The 16323-nt window shown below is 45.4% G+C and overlaps 1 protein-coding gene across 6 annotated transcripts in view; it reads left to right on the top strand.

The window, feature by feature from the left end:
* The window catches only part of pde4d (phosphodiesterase 4D, cAMP-specific), a 112781-nt gene that overhangs the window by 79820 nt on the left and 16638 nt on the right, over nucleotides 1–16323 (top strand). Inside the window, exon 1 of one of the 6 annotated variants that reach the window (XM_028995125.1) lies at nucleotides 13575–13675. The exons of the other annotated variants lie outside the window; for them this stretch is intronic. Within the exon in view, the coding sequence (XP_028850958.1) occupies nucleotides 13611–13675 (65 nt within the window). The 5' untranslated portion in view covers nucleotides 13575–13610. Of the gene's footprint in view, nucleotides 1–13574; nucleotides 13676–16323 lie in introns of those variants that run through there. 6 annotated transcript variants of the gene reach the window in all.

Genomic DNA, 16323 nt, shown 5'->3' with positions numbered 1-16323 from the left:
CCAATAAAGGCGTGGTTCTGCAGGTGGTGACCACAGACCTCTTCGCATTTCCTATGCTTTCTGGATGATGTTTTGGTCACTTTTGAATGCTGCCGGTGCTTTCACTCTAGTAGCATGAGACGGAGTCAACAACCCACACAAGTGGCTCAGGTAGTGCAGCTCATCCAGGATGGCACATCAATGCGTGCTGTGGCAAGAAGGTTTGCTGTGTCTGTCAGCATAGTGTCCAGAGCATGTAGGCACTACCAGGAGACAGGCCAGTACATCAGGAGATGTGGAGGAGGGCGTAGGAGGACAACAACCCAGCTGTACAAGGAGGAACAGGAGGGGCACTGCAAGAGCCCTGCAAAATGACCTCCAGCAGGCCACAAATATGCATGTGTCTGCTTAAACAGTCAGATACAGATCCATGAGGATGGTATGAGGGCTCGACATCCACAGAGGGGGGTTGTCCATCTTTGCCACTGGCACCCTGTGCTCTTCACAGATGAAAGCAGGTTCACACTGAGCACAAGTGACAGACGTGACAAAGTCTGGAGAAGCCGTGGAGAACGTTCCGCTGCCTGCAACATACTCCAGCCAGACCGGTATTTCTTTGGGGGGGGGGGCGCACAGCCGGGCATGTGGAGGCATGTTTTAAGGACAGTACATCAAGGTTAGTATAGCCTGTAGTGTGTTTTCCACTTTAATTCTTACTCCAAATCCAAATTTGATTTCCATTGATCATTTTTTGTGTGTTTGTTGTCAGCACATTCAACTATGTAAAGAACAAAGTATTTAATAAGAATATTTCATTCATTCAGATCTGGATGTCTTATTTTTGTGTTCCCTTTATTTTTTGAGCAGTGTACATATCCACACTAGCACAGTTTATATGAAGTTTGATAACTTTTTCCCAGACTCAAGATTTTACATTTACAGCATTTATCAGATGCCCTTAACCAGAGCGATTTATAATCAGCAGTTACAGGGACAGTCCCCCCCCTGGAGAAACTTAGGGTTAAGTGTCTTGCTCAGGGACACGATGGTAGTAAGTGGGATCTGAACCTGGGTCTTCTGGCTCATAGGCGAATGATGACCCCAACCTACTGCAGCAGTGCACAAGCTTTCTTCTAGGGGTGTGCGAATCGATCCAAAATATCGATACTATTAATGTGTGCTGCAGCATGACCATCCCAAATTCTCCCACACCAGTTCCCGCTACTGATTTCCTGTTGCTGCCCGCATCAGATTCAAAATACTGATGCTTGCACCCCTGTGGGCACTTTTTAACTGTATGGCGCATGTTGTCAATGTATTATGGGCTTTTGTTAGGTTATGTCTGTTTTCTGCACGGGTGCCGACTACACAAACCCTGTTGCCGACATTAGCTTAGCTTTCTCAAATAAACACAACACACACATAGGTTACCAGTTTCATTTATGTATTTACTTATTATTTACCCACTGTTTCAGCTTCAGTATCCATCCAAAGTTCCACACATTTACGCAGACACACTTCATGTTTTCACCGTGGTTTTCCTGGTCCGGGGGCATAAATGTTCCGCATGGAAACGCGCACCCTGGGAGAACAGGGCCTTTATAGGCCAGCTTGGGACACTGGAAAAGGGTGTTTGATGTAGCGGGGTATGTTTTTGTCTGCTGTGTTTATTTTGTTAATGTCCAAGTGTTCTTTGTATGATTTGAGTCATCCTTTGTCTTATAAAATGGTAAATTGTATGGAAGTGGAAGTGATTGTGGAAGTGATACACTGCAGCACAGCACATGGTGCACACAACGAAATGTGTCCTCTGCTTTTAACCCATCACCCAAAGTGAGCAGTGGGCAGCCATGACAGGCCACCACTGCGCCATTAAGGGGATATGTTATGTTGATTATGGGGATATGTTATGTTGATATAGAAATCTAGAGTTGACCTGATTATGACCGCCTGCTTTTCCCCCCCAGACATCTTGAGCTCAGCCAATTAGGCTATGATTGTGGGGTGTATTTAAGGGGACAGCGTAGAATGCCGGGGGCCTTTGTGTGGGTCAAGGTTAGGTTGGTGGTTCAAGGATTGAGGTGCATTAGTGTGACAGCTTTCTGTGAATCTGTATCTTTTGTCATATGTGTATATACAGAACAGGCCAAAAATTTGGACATACCTTCTCATTTAATGTGTTTTCTTTATTTTCGTGACCATTTACATGGCTCTCAACTGCTACTTACAGCGCAGTGTTGCGCAGTTCATATTTCAATGAACGTTTACACTACAGTTTTTAATACACATAATGAAGTGTTGAAATTAATTGTATAATCAATGCATCGTGATGCAGACATGCATTGTTATTGTAGTGCAGAACATAATTGATTATATCATAATGATGAAGCTTGGTGATTTTCTGGTGAGAATAAAAATTCTCATTAAAAAAAGTAGTGTCGCTAGTGACTGTGACTGCCTGATCTGAGTATAGTGCCACTCCAAGGAGGAATTTTACGCTGTGTGGCGCATGACATATTTTCATGCAACCAATAGGGTAAGGTTCGCTCTGCCACTTTAAACCACACATACAAAGCAGGAATGGATCTTAACACTCTCTGAGTGTCTACAACATGACAGCCACGCCTATTCTTTGTGATGTGCACCACGGCAAGCTTGGTGTGTTCCCTTACGAAGCAAACATATATTGCTATATACTTGAATTTATATTGCAATACATAAGCAAATATATTCCAATAAATGAGAAACTTTCCCATATATTTGCAATGCCTACAATATGCAGTATTTTCATATCAAGTCAAGTCAAGTCAACTTTATTGTCAATTCTGCCACATGTACAGGACATGCAGAGAATTGAAATTACGTTACTCTCTGACCCATAAAAGTAACATTAAATACAAAAACAGTAACAGTAACGAAAACAGAGTATAAATACAATTTAAAAAGAAAGGCACAATATACAATTTTAAAAACACCATATACAAATAAGGGCACATGGTGGAGAGTGCAACATCAGGAGAGTGCAAAAACCAATAGTGCAACAGAGTTTTAAGTTTAAAGTGACGAAGTGAAAGTGAGGTAGATGGCAGACCAGAGCTGCACAGAGTGACTGGTGCATGGTCAGTTTGTGTGATTTAGAGTTCAGAAAGATTGTGGAGCAGAAGAGGGGAGTGAGGGGAGTGGGGGCAGAGCCGGGAGGGAGTTGAGTCTCCTGACCGCCTGATGGGTGAAGCTGTCCTTCAGTCTGCTGGTCCTGGCCTGGAGACTCCGCAGTCTCCTCCCTGATGGCAGCAGGCTGAAGAAGGTTTGCATTGGGTGGGTGGGATCAGCTGCTATGCCGAGGGCTTTCTTGGTGAGGCGTGTACTGTAGATGTCTTGGATGGAGGGGAGAGGGCCACCGATGATTCTCTCAGCTGCTCTTACTGTGCGTTGGAGAGTTTTTTGGCAGGACGCATTGCAGGCTCCAAACCACACAGTGATGCAGCTAGACAGGATGCTCTTGATGGTTCCTATTGTCATATATCCTAGTTCTGTCACGACTACGGACTTACGGGGGAAGGAAGCGCAGAGGTCTGACATGCTGGGAAGGGGTTTTATTTATAAACAAACAATAAAGAAATACAAATAAACAATGTCGCGGTGGCCGAAAACGATTTAACTTAAATAAAGAACTGAAACTAACCCGTAGGCGTGTGGCGATTGCCAGAACTCAAAACACTCATAACAAAACCAGGTCAAGTTCGTGCAGAGTCCACGAAAATGCCAGCGACCCCGAACGGGCGGAAACTTCCGGCATTTATGGGGCGTCAGGATTGAGTTCCGGTGTGGAGCCCAGCTGCAGGCAATCCTGACAAGTTCATATATTTATATATTGCTTACATATAGAATAGATTATAATAGAATATATCAACATGTACAATTCACAATATATGAATACACAAAATATATGGTCACATAATATATTGAGAAATATATTTTTGTTGGACATGGGTTGTACACAAGTGCAATGCAAGCCGCATTCAGTCTGAAAGCGGGTGTTGATTTGCCCCAATGAGAACCTTCAGTCTGCGCTCACCAGACATCACCTGGTTCAGATGTCCATGAAGTCAGGTGAGCGCAGACTGAACGCCGACAGTTTTTCTGCTCATTATAGCAAATCAAAGTGTCCACATGGGTGAATGAAAAACATCATGTGAAGTAATGTAGCAAATTTATTGGATGCCTCAATATGCATCGAAAATCGAGGCATTGATAATCGAGGTGATGATAATCATAAACCAATCAAGAAATGAGACCAGTAAACACGTATTAAAGTGGTAAAATGAATACTGAAAAGAATTAGCAAAAATTGCAAATTAAACCTTTTTTTTTCTTATAATTGTTATCTCTCAAGGTACTAGGAAAGCATTCATCTAGACTCATCACACACACAAGGGTTCTAATGACTCCCCAGCTCCAGCTCGTTCAGTGTGGCCTATTGTTGGTTTCCTCCCTCATGCCCTTGTCCTGCATTGACCTGTTCAGTTGGCTATTATGCGGCATGTCTGTTTCTGGGTTTATCTATGCTTTGGCCATCGTGCCTCTTTTTCTTTTGTTTATTTAAAACACTTCACTTTTCTTATGCCGAGCGTTTGCGACTCCTTCACACAACGTGGCACAACTTTTCTCGGTCTTGGCTCCTAGGTGGTGCAATGAACTTCCACTAGCTGTTCGAACAGCTGAGGCACTAAAGATCTTCAAATGCAAGCTTGAAACCCTCATTTCTTAATAAATACTTAGATTAAAAAGGCCTCTTGTGTATATTTAAAAAAAAAGGCTAACAGTAATTACAAATTGGGTCCCAGGAAACCAAATTAGGAATTTCAAGGATGGACATTTTAAAGCACATATTTAAGTCATTCTGGATAAGAGCATCTGCCAAAAGCTGATGAACATGAACATGAAAAATGAACAGGCGTGTGCAGTTCCTCACCTGCTTCATGCAGTAGTCCACAATCAGTTGACATTTAGGAGGAGGTTGTTCTCCTGGCACCAACTCCCCAAGTTTCTGACCTCGTGCTGCTCACTGTGATTGGAGATCAGGCCACGTTAGCAAACCTGATCATGACGGTGGAGTCTTTTGAGCTTCCACAGCCAGTTCCACAACCCCAGTGACCCTCAAAGTTACATTTCTCCCTTTTAGCATACAGAAAAGCATAAATATGGTTCATGACTATTCAAGTTAAACCCAGTCATCCACAAGGCTTTTATCAACTCTCAATTTTAGTCTCCTCACCCACTCCTTGCCTCAATGTGGGAAATGCGTGTACAGACAGCGTGTTGATGTGTTAAAATCTGGACATTTGCTCCTTGGGGCCCAGGACAATGATTATGGTAACGAACCAAGACCCCAGCACATCTGCCCAGGTCACTACAGGTCGTTTGTAAGCCTGTTTTAGACTTAGCCTCTCCCTGGGATCCTTACTGTCAAATGCGTCATAAGCACATGAGCCCACAACACCTAACGTCTGACAGGCCAATTAGGCGGCCACTCTTCCTCTGAGGCCAGCAGCATGTGCCGGCCTCCCGCGGAGTCGAGGTGTGGAGATGAGGAAGAGGAACGCGTCCCTTCATTTCCTCCCGGCAATGCTGGAAACGGTGCGAGCGGCCATGGCGCTGAGGTACTGTAGTGTGAAAGGCTTTATTACAGTAGGGGGGCAAGGTCATGTTGGCACAGAGACAGTGATTGATTCGGTTTAAAAAGCTAGATGGATGATGCAGCAAGCTCCAGCGGAACCAATTTGAGGTCCTTGCACGGAGATGGGCCTGGAAATAGGATGTGATGCCAGTAGAATTTGGACAGCTTGATAAATGACCATCGCCGGCATTACCAGTCAGGTACAGTGAGTACAGTTTCATCCAGGGGATAATTGTGACAAAATCAGACTTGTGGTGTACTATTCTGTACGCTGGGGAAAGACAGCCCCCTACAGGCCATAAGGGAATTGACAAAAACACAGCGGAGATGCGGAGACCACCCTGCTGCCTCTTCAATCAGACACTTCTGATTGCATAACCGGCAACAATGCGTGTGGCACAGTGGCGCAATGACGAGGCCGAACGTCACTGATTAACCATCCAGATGAGTGGTCTTGTAATGATCTCAACCTGTGACTCTCACCGCTGTGCCGCGCTCCCAGTTGCCGGGCCAAACGCTGCCAGCGGGCGAGCGCTCGCTCTGGATGGCTGTGAGGCCGGTGCGGCTTCTGTCCTCCTGCCCTCCTGCCATGGCGCTGCGAACAACACCTGGTCCCCGGCTACGCTGCTTAAGAGGCGAGGGCTGCTGATAATTGGATTTCAGCTCGGCCTGGCCAGTCTGCATGGCAACAGTGAGGAGGCATTTCTCAGAGAACAAAGAGGCCAGGTTGCTGGGCAGTGATTGTTGAGATCTAGGTCTTCTGTATTGATTTGCTCTATTTTCAGTAGAGAGACCACACGAGTACGCAGGGACATATAGAAGGATTAAAGCATTTTGTTCTATTGTGGCCAAGCCTCTGTTAACTTGTAAAGGACTAAAGGACTATACAGAGGAAGCCGCCATTCCTATCCTTCTACTGCCATCTGGTGGATAAAGACAATCAGGTGTGTCCTGTGCACAGACACTGTAAAGTACAATTAATAGTTTTTTTTATTACTATTACTTTGTGAAATTGTTTGTGTTGGACAGCATACCGGCTGTATCAATATATTACATATTTTAAACAGCAAGAGCAGAACAAAAAGTGCACAATTGACCATCGGGGACCAAATGTCTATTGGAGCTTTACTGTCATGGTGCCAAATAAGACATTGTGTGGCAGGGCGTGTTGACTCATGTCACATTCACTGGTTCACCCATCAGAATGTTAGAATTAAAGTGCTGATAATCTTCGTGTTGGTAGTGGGCATGGTCCTGAGACATCTACAGCAGAGATCATCATTGTGATGCTCCCTGTGTGTAAGGGGTATTAGGAGTGTAGAGAACAGAAGGAAACAGAAGAGAAAGGTGGCTGCTGGCTTACACCCTGGCATGTGCTTTGTTGACAGAAGGGGGTTTAAATAGTCCAGAATGAGGAAGTAGGGCGTGCGAGTGCTGTCAGTAATGCTGCCCCCCCTCCAATCACCTTTCAACAATAATTCCACATAATAAAAAAAAAGGTGGTTAGTTTCCCCTCTTCAAGATTACTAGTAAGCACCTAATAAGCATAAACGTTGTGACATTAAAGTGAAGTGATTGTCATACACAGCACAGCAGCCCCAACACAGTGTGACACAATGAAATGTGTCCTCTGCTTTTAACCATCTCCATTGGCGACCAGTGGGCAGCCATGACAGGTTCCCGGGGAACAGTGTGTTGGGGATGGTGCTTAGGGAATCAGGATTCGAACTGGAAAACCTCTGATTTCGGGGCCGCTTCCTTAACTACTAGGCCACCACTTCCCATTTAGTGAACATGACACACATGCTGCCAAAATACTATGGTTATGGTTGCATTGGAAATCCTTAATTGTTGTGTGTTCCGTGCTCTTACATAGCTGCCTCTCCATCTCTGGGGTATAAAATGTATATCTGGGTAGAGAAGCTCCTTCCCACCTCTGGAATGTGAAGCTGGGGGTCAGGAGGGTCACCCGTCTGCATGTGACCAACCTCTCTGTAATATAATGAGGGATTACAACAAGGAGAGATATGTAGTTGGGTCCCGAAGGGTAACGTGAGTCTGTACGGAACACAGACAGTGTTTTATTTTGCCGTTATGAGAGAAGGAGGATTATACAGTCACACCTCCAGCTCTATTGTGAATGCACTTTATCTGCTTGGTTATACATCCTAATCTGTGTTTGCGTTGGTCCAGAGCCAGAGCTGAACAAACCCAAGCGCGCCGAGGGAGCGGGGACCGAGCTGATTGCGTTCCAGTTCTGCTTCTGCTTGATTTAGAGTCGCTGCCGGAGTACGTCACGCCCGCCCTGCTCATTAGGCTCTGTTAACGAGGATGTAAGAGCCGATGCGGGGCGAGGCGGTGAAGTCGCCGTGGCGATGGGACTGGGGTAAATCAGGATAATTCAGCAGAGCCGCTGTGTACTCAGCTTAATCATTACGGGCCGCGCTCCGTCCCTAACGTGATCTATAACTCCGGCCCCCGGCCCCCCACCCGCACCCGTCTCCAGCGGCGCTCCTTCTCACCTCTCCACAGTGCCGCCTCTCTCTTTGCCTAAGGTGGCCGCACCGTGGCTTTGCTTCGCCTGTGGGTTTTGTGGACTGTCTGTGAACATGAGCCTACCGGTGACCTCTGAACTCTTATCGCTGGAGAGGATCGCGCGATACCGCCACGCCTGCAGCAGCGGCTCTCCGTTCGCCATCAACAAGCCCATCGACATCAAGCCAAGGAGGCGGGGGTAAAGTCGCTGCCGAGTTTACTCTGTGGGTCAGATTCCAGGGGAATGACTAAAAAATGCTAGGCAGAGCAGAAAGTTTAACCATTTTTTTCTAACAGCTCTAAGAATACAATCATTGGTTTTTATGCAGTGAAAAATGTGGACTTTTGCACTGAGAAAATAGTGAAGTGAGTGATGAAGGGTCCGGTGTTGGCGAGGGGGATATAGGTCGGCGGAGCGAGGCAGAGATAAGGCGACTGCAGGTGGGGTATTGATTGCATTTAAAGCCTCCCACATGTTAGACTTCGTCTTATCTGCTCTGTGCTGTGATCTATATATAAATATATATACACACACAGACATGAGCTTACACATGGCCAGAGAACAGTGAAGTGCAGGTGCGAGTCAATAATCACAGAACACACTGACCGAGTGCGAGTGTGTGTGTGTGTGTGTGTGTGTGTGTGTGTGTGTGTAATAATAAGTAGCACACTACATAAATTTTACAATATATTTTATGCTATTTTGAGCTTAGCCTTCCAAGATATATTAAAAAAAAATTCTTGGATCTGTCAGACTGGAAACATTTCGGAATGGATCGTTTTGGTTCATTTTACGGAAATAGGTGAAAACCAAAACTAGTGAAATGGCAATGGACTCCCTTATAAAATGTTAGAACCACACGTACCACCGATGTTACATATAAAATGGTGACTTGTGGATACAGGGTCTGCTTTGATGTCAAATTTTGTGGATATGTGTACGTGAAAAAATGAAAAAGGGAAAAAAAGTCACTGGTGATGGATAGACCAATCAGTTGACTAATAGCTCTTATTTCTTAAATTTGAAGAAAATGTATTAGACTTCGGGCAACTTGCACTTGTTGCTCGTTGCACTGTACTTCGTTGTACCATGTGCGCTGGACTCCTGTTACTCGGCACCGTGACTCGTTCTCAGTTTGATGTACGTCCAGCGGTCTGTGATTGGCAGCGTCGGAAAAAATAAATGCACGTTTAAGCCTCCCGCGATGGCGCTGTGACGGTACCACCAGCGCTGGCGAGGAGAGGCTGTGGTTGAGGGTGCTGACTGTCCGCCGGCTGAGAGGAGTTAGGATGCTTTCATATCCCAGCAGGTGAGTGGCGCGAACATCATGAGCACATTTTTATTGGCAGTAATTGAGCTGGAGCAGGAAATGTTGTTGGATTGCTCAGACACTGTGCTGTCCTCGCGTCTCGTCTTTCCTCCTCTCGCTGTGACTGTGTGGGAGGTGGAGACGACACAACAGTCATAAAAATGGACATCTAGCTCGATAATCTCAATAATGTTCCTCACACGATGCGTGGATCGATAGCTGGGGCTGTAAGCAAATCAGCCATTACCTGGGTGGGGTCAGGGTGGGGCTTCAGCTCCTGTAGTGGGTGGATGAGGACAGGATGGGTGTAGTACAGGTGATGAGGGGAAGCAATGAGGTACCTTAGACACAAATTAAAATGCAATTTACTGTACGACAGCTTTTTTCAGCATGAAATGAGATCAGCTGTTTTATAGAACTGTCCCAATTTCGAAAATCAGAACCAGACGTGCTTCATTTTTCCCACAGTCCCTTTCAAGAGGACAATTTACTGTCAAATTTGGTATTATATAATTATCTTTTTTTATGCGTATGGTTTATGAAATGTCACATTTCTAACAGACTTCATTTCATTACAAACAAAAAGGGGTCTAATGCAGCCATTGGAACTCATTCTTTTGAGGACAGATTTTTGGCAGCTTTTTTTTTTCCGTTTGTTTTGTTTCGTTCCTCAGTGTCCTGCTTATTAATTATTCAGCTCATAACGCCGAGGTTGAGTCATGAGGGAAGATTTCTCAAATCGTTTCTTCCCCAGAGCCATGCTGTGCTTCTCACTTTAAAAAGCACACATTTGCATATACACGCATTATCTCTCACGCTCACAAATACTCACACATTGTAATATTTCTACTAACGTAGCTATCAGAGGATTCATTTAGGGATTGAAAGAAATCGACATCAAAGGAGATTCAACAAATCATTTTGCCCGTTTCTCTGAACAGAAACTGTGAAATGACTGTGTGTTTGCTGGCTTGTAGGGATAAACTGTGAAAGCGGGGTTCGACCTCAGATCATCATTCCACCAGCAGGGGGCAGCCGAGCTCGGCCAGAACACGGCTGTCGTGTTTTTTAGCCACAGCTGACATGCACCTGCTTAACACGCATGGCAGCATGGGCAGCGGGAGGTGGGGACTGGATTTAACACCCTGCTGGCGCGCTCCTGCCTTTCACGTCGGAGGTGGGACGTGTGTTCCATAGGGGTCAGGGGTGGACGCTCCCATTATACCCCATTCATGTGTGATAAAACCAGTGCACTTTCACCCGCCCAGCTCCTTACGTTAATGCACCTCGTATTTAAGCAGTGATGAGAATAACGCCGTTACTGAGCAGAATTAGTGAATTAGTGTTTTTATATTTACAACACCGTTACTGACAATAACAAGTTACTGGAATTAAGCGTCTTTCATTCCGACCAGGCTCTCAGCCACAGTAGCGGCAAAGCCTGCAAGACAAAAGCATGAGAGATGATGATTGACTAAGGGTGAGTTAAACTGAGCTGAGGTGTGTGGGTGTTTTTAGTTACTAGGCAGTAGTAACTATAACTAATTACGTTTGTAAAGTAATGAGCCTAACATTTTATTTAACAAGCTGTGTGTTTGTGGATTGGATTTACATTTTGCATCATGCTACATGGTGCATGATGGTCATATTTACAAATAATACACCATTTATGTCTTTGGATTTACAAAAATAAACTATATAATGATAGTGAAGTGATTGTCATTGTGAAGCACAGCAGCCACAACACATGGTGACACAATGAAATGCGGTCTGTGCATTTAACCATCGGCCTTGGTGAGCAGTGGGCAGCCATGAAAGTCTCCCGGGGATTACAGGTGGAGCCTGCAATGTAAACCCCATCTTGTTGAAACCTTACACATCTTTTCACATCCGTTTCCCTCAGTTGATGTCGCACGATATGATGTCAGACATAACAGGACCACGGCCACTACCAACACCAACATGCAGATAACCAGTCTTCTGCCGGGTGAGCTAATGAATGTGAGATTAATGTGAACACACCCCATGTACTACGTCTTGTGCAGAGTCCAACAATCTAGTTCTTTTCCTGAATCTTCCCATTTTTTTTTTTTTTTACAGATACTCTCTGTTGTTTTGCTCATTTTCATTTGTTCTTTGACAGTGCTGTTCTTTACATTTACATTTAAGGCATTTGGCAGGCGCCCTTATCCAGAGCGACTTACAACGTGCTTTCAAGTTACCATTGATGAAGTGATCAGTTCCGGTTCATTAGGACCCTCAACTATGAATACAATCTTTTTATTCACTCTGTTGTAGATTCTGTACACAAGTTCGACAATAAGAAGGTTACAAGTGAATCTAAATATTCTTTAAAGAGGAAGGTCTTGAGCTGCCGTTTGAAAATACTCTGAGCTGTTCTGACCTCGAGGGGAAGTTCATTCCACCACCGAGGGGCCAAGACAGAGAAGAGTCTAGATGAATGTCTTCCTTTTACCTTTAGTGATGGAGGGGACCAGGCGAGCAGTACTGGAGGCTCGGAGTATACGAGGTGCAGTGTGAGGTGTAATAAGGGCTGTGAGGTAGGATGGTGCTACTCCATGTTTGGCTTTGTAGGCCAGCATCAGTATTTTGAATCTGATGCGTGCAGCTATGGGGAGCCAGTGGAGGGAGCGTAGCAGAGGGGTGGTGTGGGAGAATTTGGGAAGGTTGAAGATCAGTCGTGCTGCTGCATTTTGTATTAGTTGTAGAGGTCGGATAGTACTTTTTAGTTCTCAGTTGTGCTGTTAGTGGAAGTAGACGGTAATTCTGGCTGGTGATGACCCGTGTGGCTCTGAATATGTTAAATGTAAAGACGCCTGCTGACCCTGTGTTGTGGACGTTGAATGGAAATTTTTCTAATCATGCGCAGCAACAGCTCCTCCAGAAACGCCATCTCATTAGTTCAGGTGTTCTTCTGCATAAAAGCACTCTGGCTACACTGGAAAATTCCTGGACTGTGTCAAGCAACTGTGCTCGGTGTGTGTGTGTGTGTGTGTGTGTGTGTACGTCAACCTTCTCTGGCGAAAACTTAATTAAAGTGCATTTTAAAGGCCCTGCTGCAGCATTGTTTTCTCTAGATCTGTACTGCAGTGATTTGTGGAAACAGACTGAATTATGGGTATTGTTATGTGGAAGTGAAGTGATTGTTATGATGGGAAAGTGTGGGGACGGTACTTTGCGCAGTGGAACTCCAATGGCACCATGGCGGTTCGGGACTCAAACTGGCAACCATCAGATTACAGGTCCGATTTAAGTACATATCTGTGCGTGCATGCAGGTATGTGTGTGTGTGTGTGTGTGTGTGTGTAGATATTGAAGTGAAGAAGTGATTGTCATTGTGATACACAGCAGCACAGCACACGGTGACACAATGAAATGTGTCCTCTGCTTTCAACCATCACCCTTGGTGAGCAGTGGGCAGCCATGACAGGTGCCCGGGGAGCAGTGTGGGGGGACGGTGCTTTGCTCAGTGGCACCTCAGCGGATCGGGATTCAAAAAGGCAACCTTCCAATTACAGGGCTTCTTCCTTAACCGCTAGGCCACCACTGCCCCTAAGCAGTGCCCCATATCTCTGTGATGCATCCCTTTGGTATCCAGTCTGTGGTCTGGGGTTATCTGAGGTCACCTGACTGAGATTAGACTCTGTGACCACTGTGAACAGCCCCCAGCCACCCCCACCCTTCCTGTGACCCAACCACACATTCCCCTTTTCCTTCCTGCATTTTTTCAGTCTCTTTTCTCTCCTTTCCTCCTCCTCCTTTATAAACACACGCACAATTCTGGCCGCTCGCCGGGCGATCTGGAACTGTTAGACGGTCCGACACCTGAGACAGTGTGTGGGATAACAACAGGGAGAGGGAGGGGCAGAGGGAGCCAGTGATTGGACGGATCCCACATAGTTTGTTCCAGTGGGCGGAGAGAGGAGTGTCTCCACTTTCTCACCCCTGAGACGAGACTCAGACCCACGCTGGGCCATGTGAGCTTCGGACGTGGACTGGGCGACAGCGGCGCGCGTGTGTGCATGAGGGTGCGTGCGTGTGCGGGTGGGTGGGTGTGTGGATGCACACACGCGTATGGATTAGCAGCCATGAGCATTGTTATGAAGCCTCGCTCCCGCTCCACCAGCTCCATCAAGAACACGGAAGGACCGGGGTAAAATCGCAGAACCCTGTTCTGTTTTTGTTTTTTTCCTTCACTCTTCCAGTCTGACATTTCTTAGTCATCCCATCAGCAACTAGTTCAGACATCTCCTTGATTTTCTTCTCTCGCTCTGTATGTGTGTGTCTTCCTCACGTCTGAAGTTAAAGGTTGAGAGGGGAGGAATGCATCAGCCTGCATTCTTTAGTCGGATCGCGCTGTTTTCCACGGGGGGCTGCAGAATGCGCTGCCAGGGGACGATCCTTCTGTCTTTTCTCACTTCAGTCGTGTCCCATCTTGTACTTGCGGTGTGTGTACGTTTGGTGTGTGTGTGTGTGTGTGTGTGTGTGTGTAAAAGAGCGGCCTTGTTAAAGGCCTTGGACGTGCCAGCGTATTGTTCTTTGATTATCAGAAGTGGGCGACGGGCCGTGGACTTGTTGTGACTGATGCTGATAATTGCAGCCATGGCTGGTGGATGAATAACACCAGACCCGGTGCGTCTTCCCCCTGTGAGACGGGGTCCTCGCAGCCCCACGAAGGCCCAGGTGAGGAAGGATCGCCCTGAGGTCTCAGTCTCGGAAAACCGGACAGAGATGACTTTAGGGGATCAGATCCATCACGGGGCCGGGAAAGGCATGGGATCTCCTATGAGGAACTGGGGGAAGGGAAGTTTTCAGTGGTGCCGCTGTGAGGATAGCATCTTGAGGGTAAAACAGTCTAATGGCACAGGGTTTCTGTAACAAATTGTATGCCAGGCGTGTGAACTATGATGAGATTTTATATCTACATGATTTGCAGTGATTGCTCTAAGAATCACAATGACCTGATTTTAAGGGTGGAAGTAACAGAGAAGCCTGCAATACACTCGTTCTCCATGATATGAAGTGTGTTTTTTTAACATCACTGCTGTCTCCAGTTCTTCCCTTGTGTTCTCAGTTTCTCACACACAGACTTAAGTGTCCAACTTGCACCATTATTGATGTATTGATGTTTATCAATAATGTATCCAAACAGCCCGCCCTAATGTAGAAATACATGACTGTATATACGACTGTAACTCAGGCTATACGTTACAGACTGTAGTAATGCATAGTTCAGCCACAGATGCTCTGGATATTGGTGTTCAACAAGACACATCAGGTGTGTATTTATTTACATGCTTGAAAATTGATGCTGGGAGGGATTGGTTATATCCAAAAATTAAAATCCTCTGTGGCAAAAGAATACTCATACATAAACGTCCATCACGTCCATTCAGTTACATTTTAAACAGTTAACGTTGTTTAATTATGCTTTTTTAACTTCAAACTGTTGCAGAAAAAAAAAGTAATGATTTCCTGAAATAATCACTCTCTGTATTTCATATGCAACCAGTGCCATTGCTGGAACTGATGTAAAGAACAGATCCTCAAGCTGCCCTGGACCAAATGGCCACTGTGTAGAAATGCAAGGAGAAATTGATCAGCATCTTGTTCTGTAGATGGCTCAGGCACCTATAGATTGCAGATGTATTGGCCAGTTTGGCTCTTTGAGCGTTTCCATCCTCCTTCCTTCTATCCTCCATATGTTCAGTTCATACTGCGGACGCGAAGGTTAAGACAGGCTTACGCTAATATTCCCACCATAAACGTTATTACGTCAACTCCAGCGTAGGGAACAGATGGAGCCCCCCACTTATCAGTCAGCGATAGCCTCAACTCGCTCAATAGACCTGAGACCTGACTTTTCCTTTAAAAAAAGAGCAGCTGAGACATCTATAAATGACCTCTTTTTAATCTGAATCTGGGTCAAAGTACCTGTGACCTTTACGCTATAATAGCCCAAACATCACAGTATTACAGCAGTTTACACAGCACTTGAGTTTTGTTTATTTCAGCAGTGTACAGATTCCTGGGTTATGTTATAATACTACAACATTATCTAAAGGATTTTGGAATCCTGATGGGGAAACCAAGGCGAATCCTCGCTACACATGTGAGCAAGTGACATATTGACATTGGTCCAGAATGAGGAGGTTTAAACAGATCTTTTCAAGACATCATTAAAGACCCGCTGACATAAAATTTCTCTTTGTGAGATTATTTAACATTAATACAAGTTCCTCTAGCCTTCCAGACGGCCGGACCTGGAGTTTGTCGTCACAAGGGGAATTTTTTTATTCTGGATAAACGCTGACACGCCTTCCTGGTGTTGATGATGTCATTTCTGTACTTTCTGAAAGAAATTCACCCCATCCCATGCCTTCGCCGTTTCGTACCCTCAGCGTAAACAGCACCTCTATGGCTGTTTTTTTTTTTTACAGTTCCTATGATGTTCTCCTCCTCTCTCCTCATTTAATTCTTCATTCCTCCTATATCCCATGTCTTCCTGACTGTCTACTCCCTATAATGTGATGTTTGTGTATATGTTTGATTGGGTTGATGGCCAGTCTTTTTTCGCTGGCACTTGTGACTGGTGACATGGTGTATTGCAACAGCAATAAAGGGTTTCACACATATGAAAGCAAATGTCAGGGGACCTTGAAAAAATTATTACGCTCTTGCAAAAAAAGGGCAGGGTGGGTCGCAGGTTATTCCTCTCCGACTTAAAGATACAGCAACTAGCAAAGCGGCGCTTTCTTCTTTCTGTAAATCTTGAAGACATAAATGCTGTGAACATGGTGA

Source organism: Denticeps clupeoides, chromosome 11 (assembly GCF_900700375.1).
Source record: "Denticeps clupeoides chromosome 11, fDenClu1.1, whole genome shotgun sequence".
NCBI classification, from domain to species: domain Eukaryota; kingdom Metazoa; phylum Chordata; class Actinopteri; order Clupeiformes; family Denticipitidae; genus Denticeps; species Denticeps clupeoides.
Note: the sequence above shows the minus strand (reverse complement) of the source record. Positions and strands in the feature narration are given on the sequence as shown.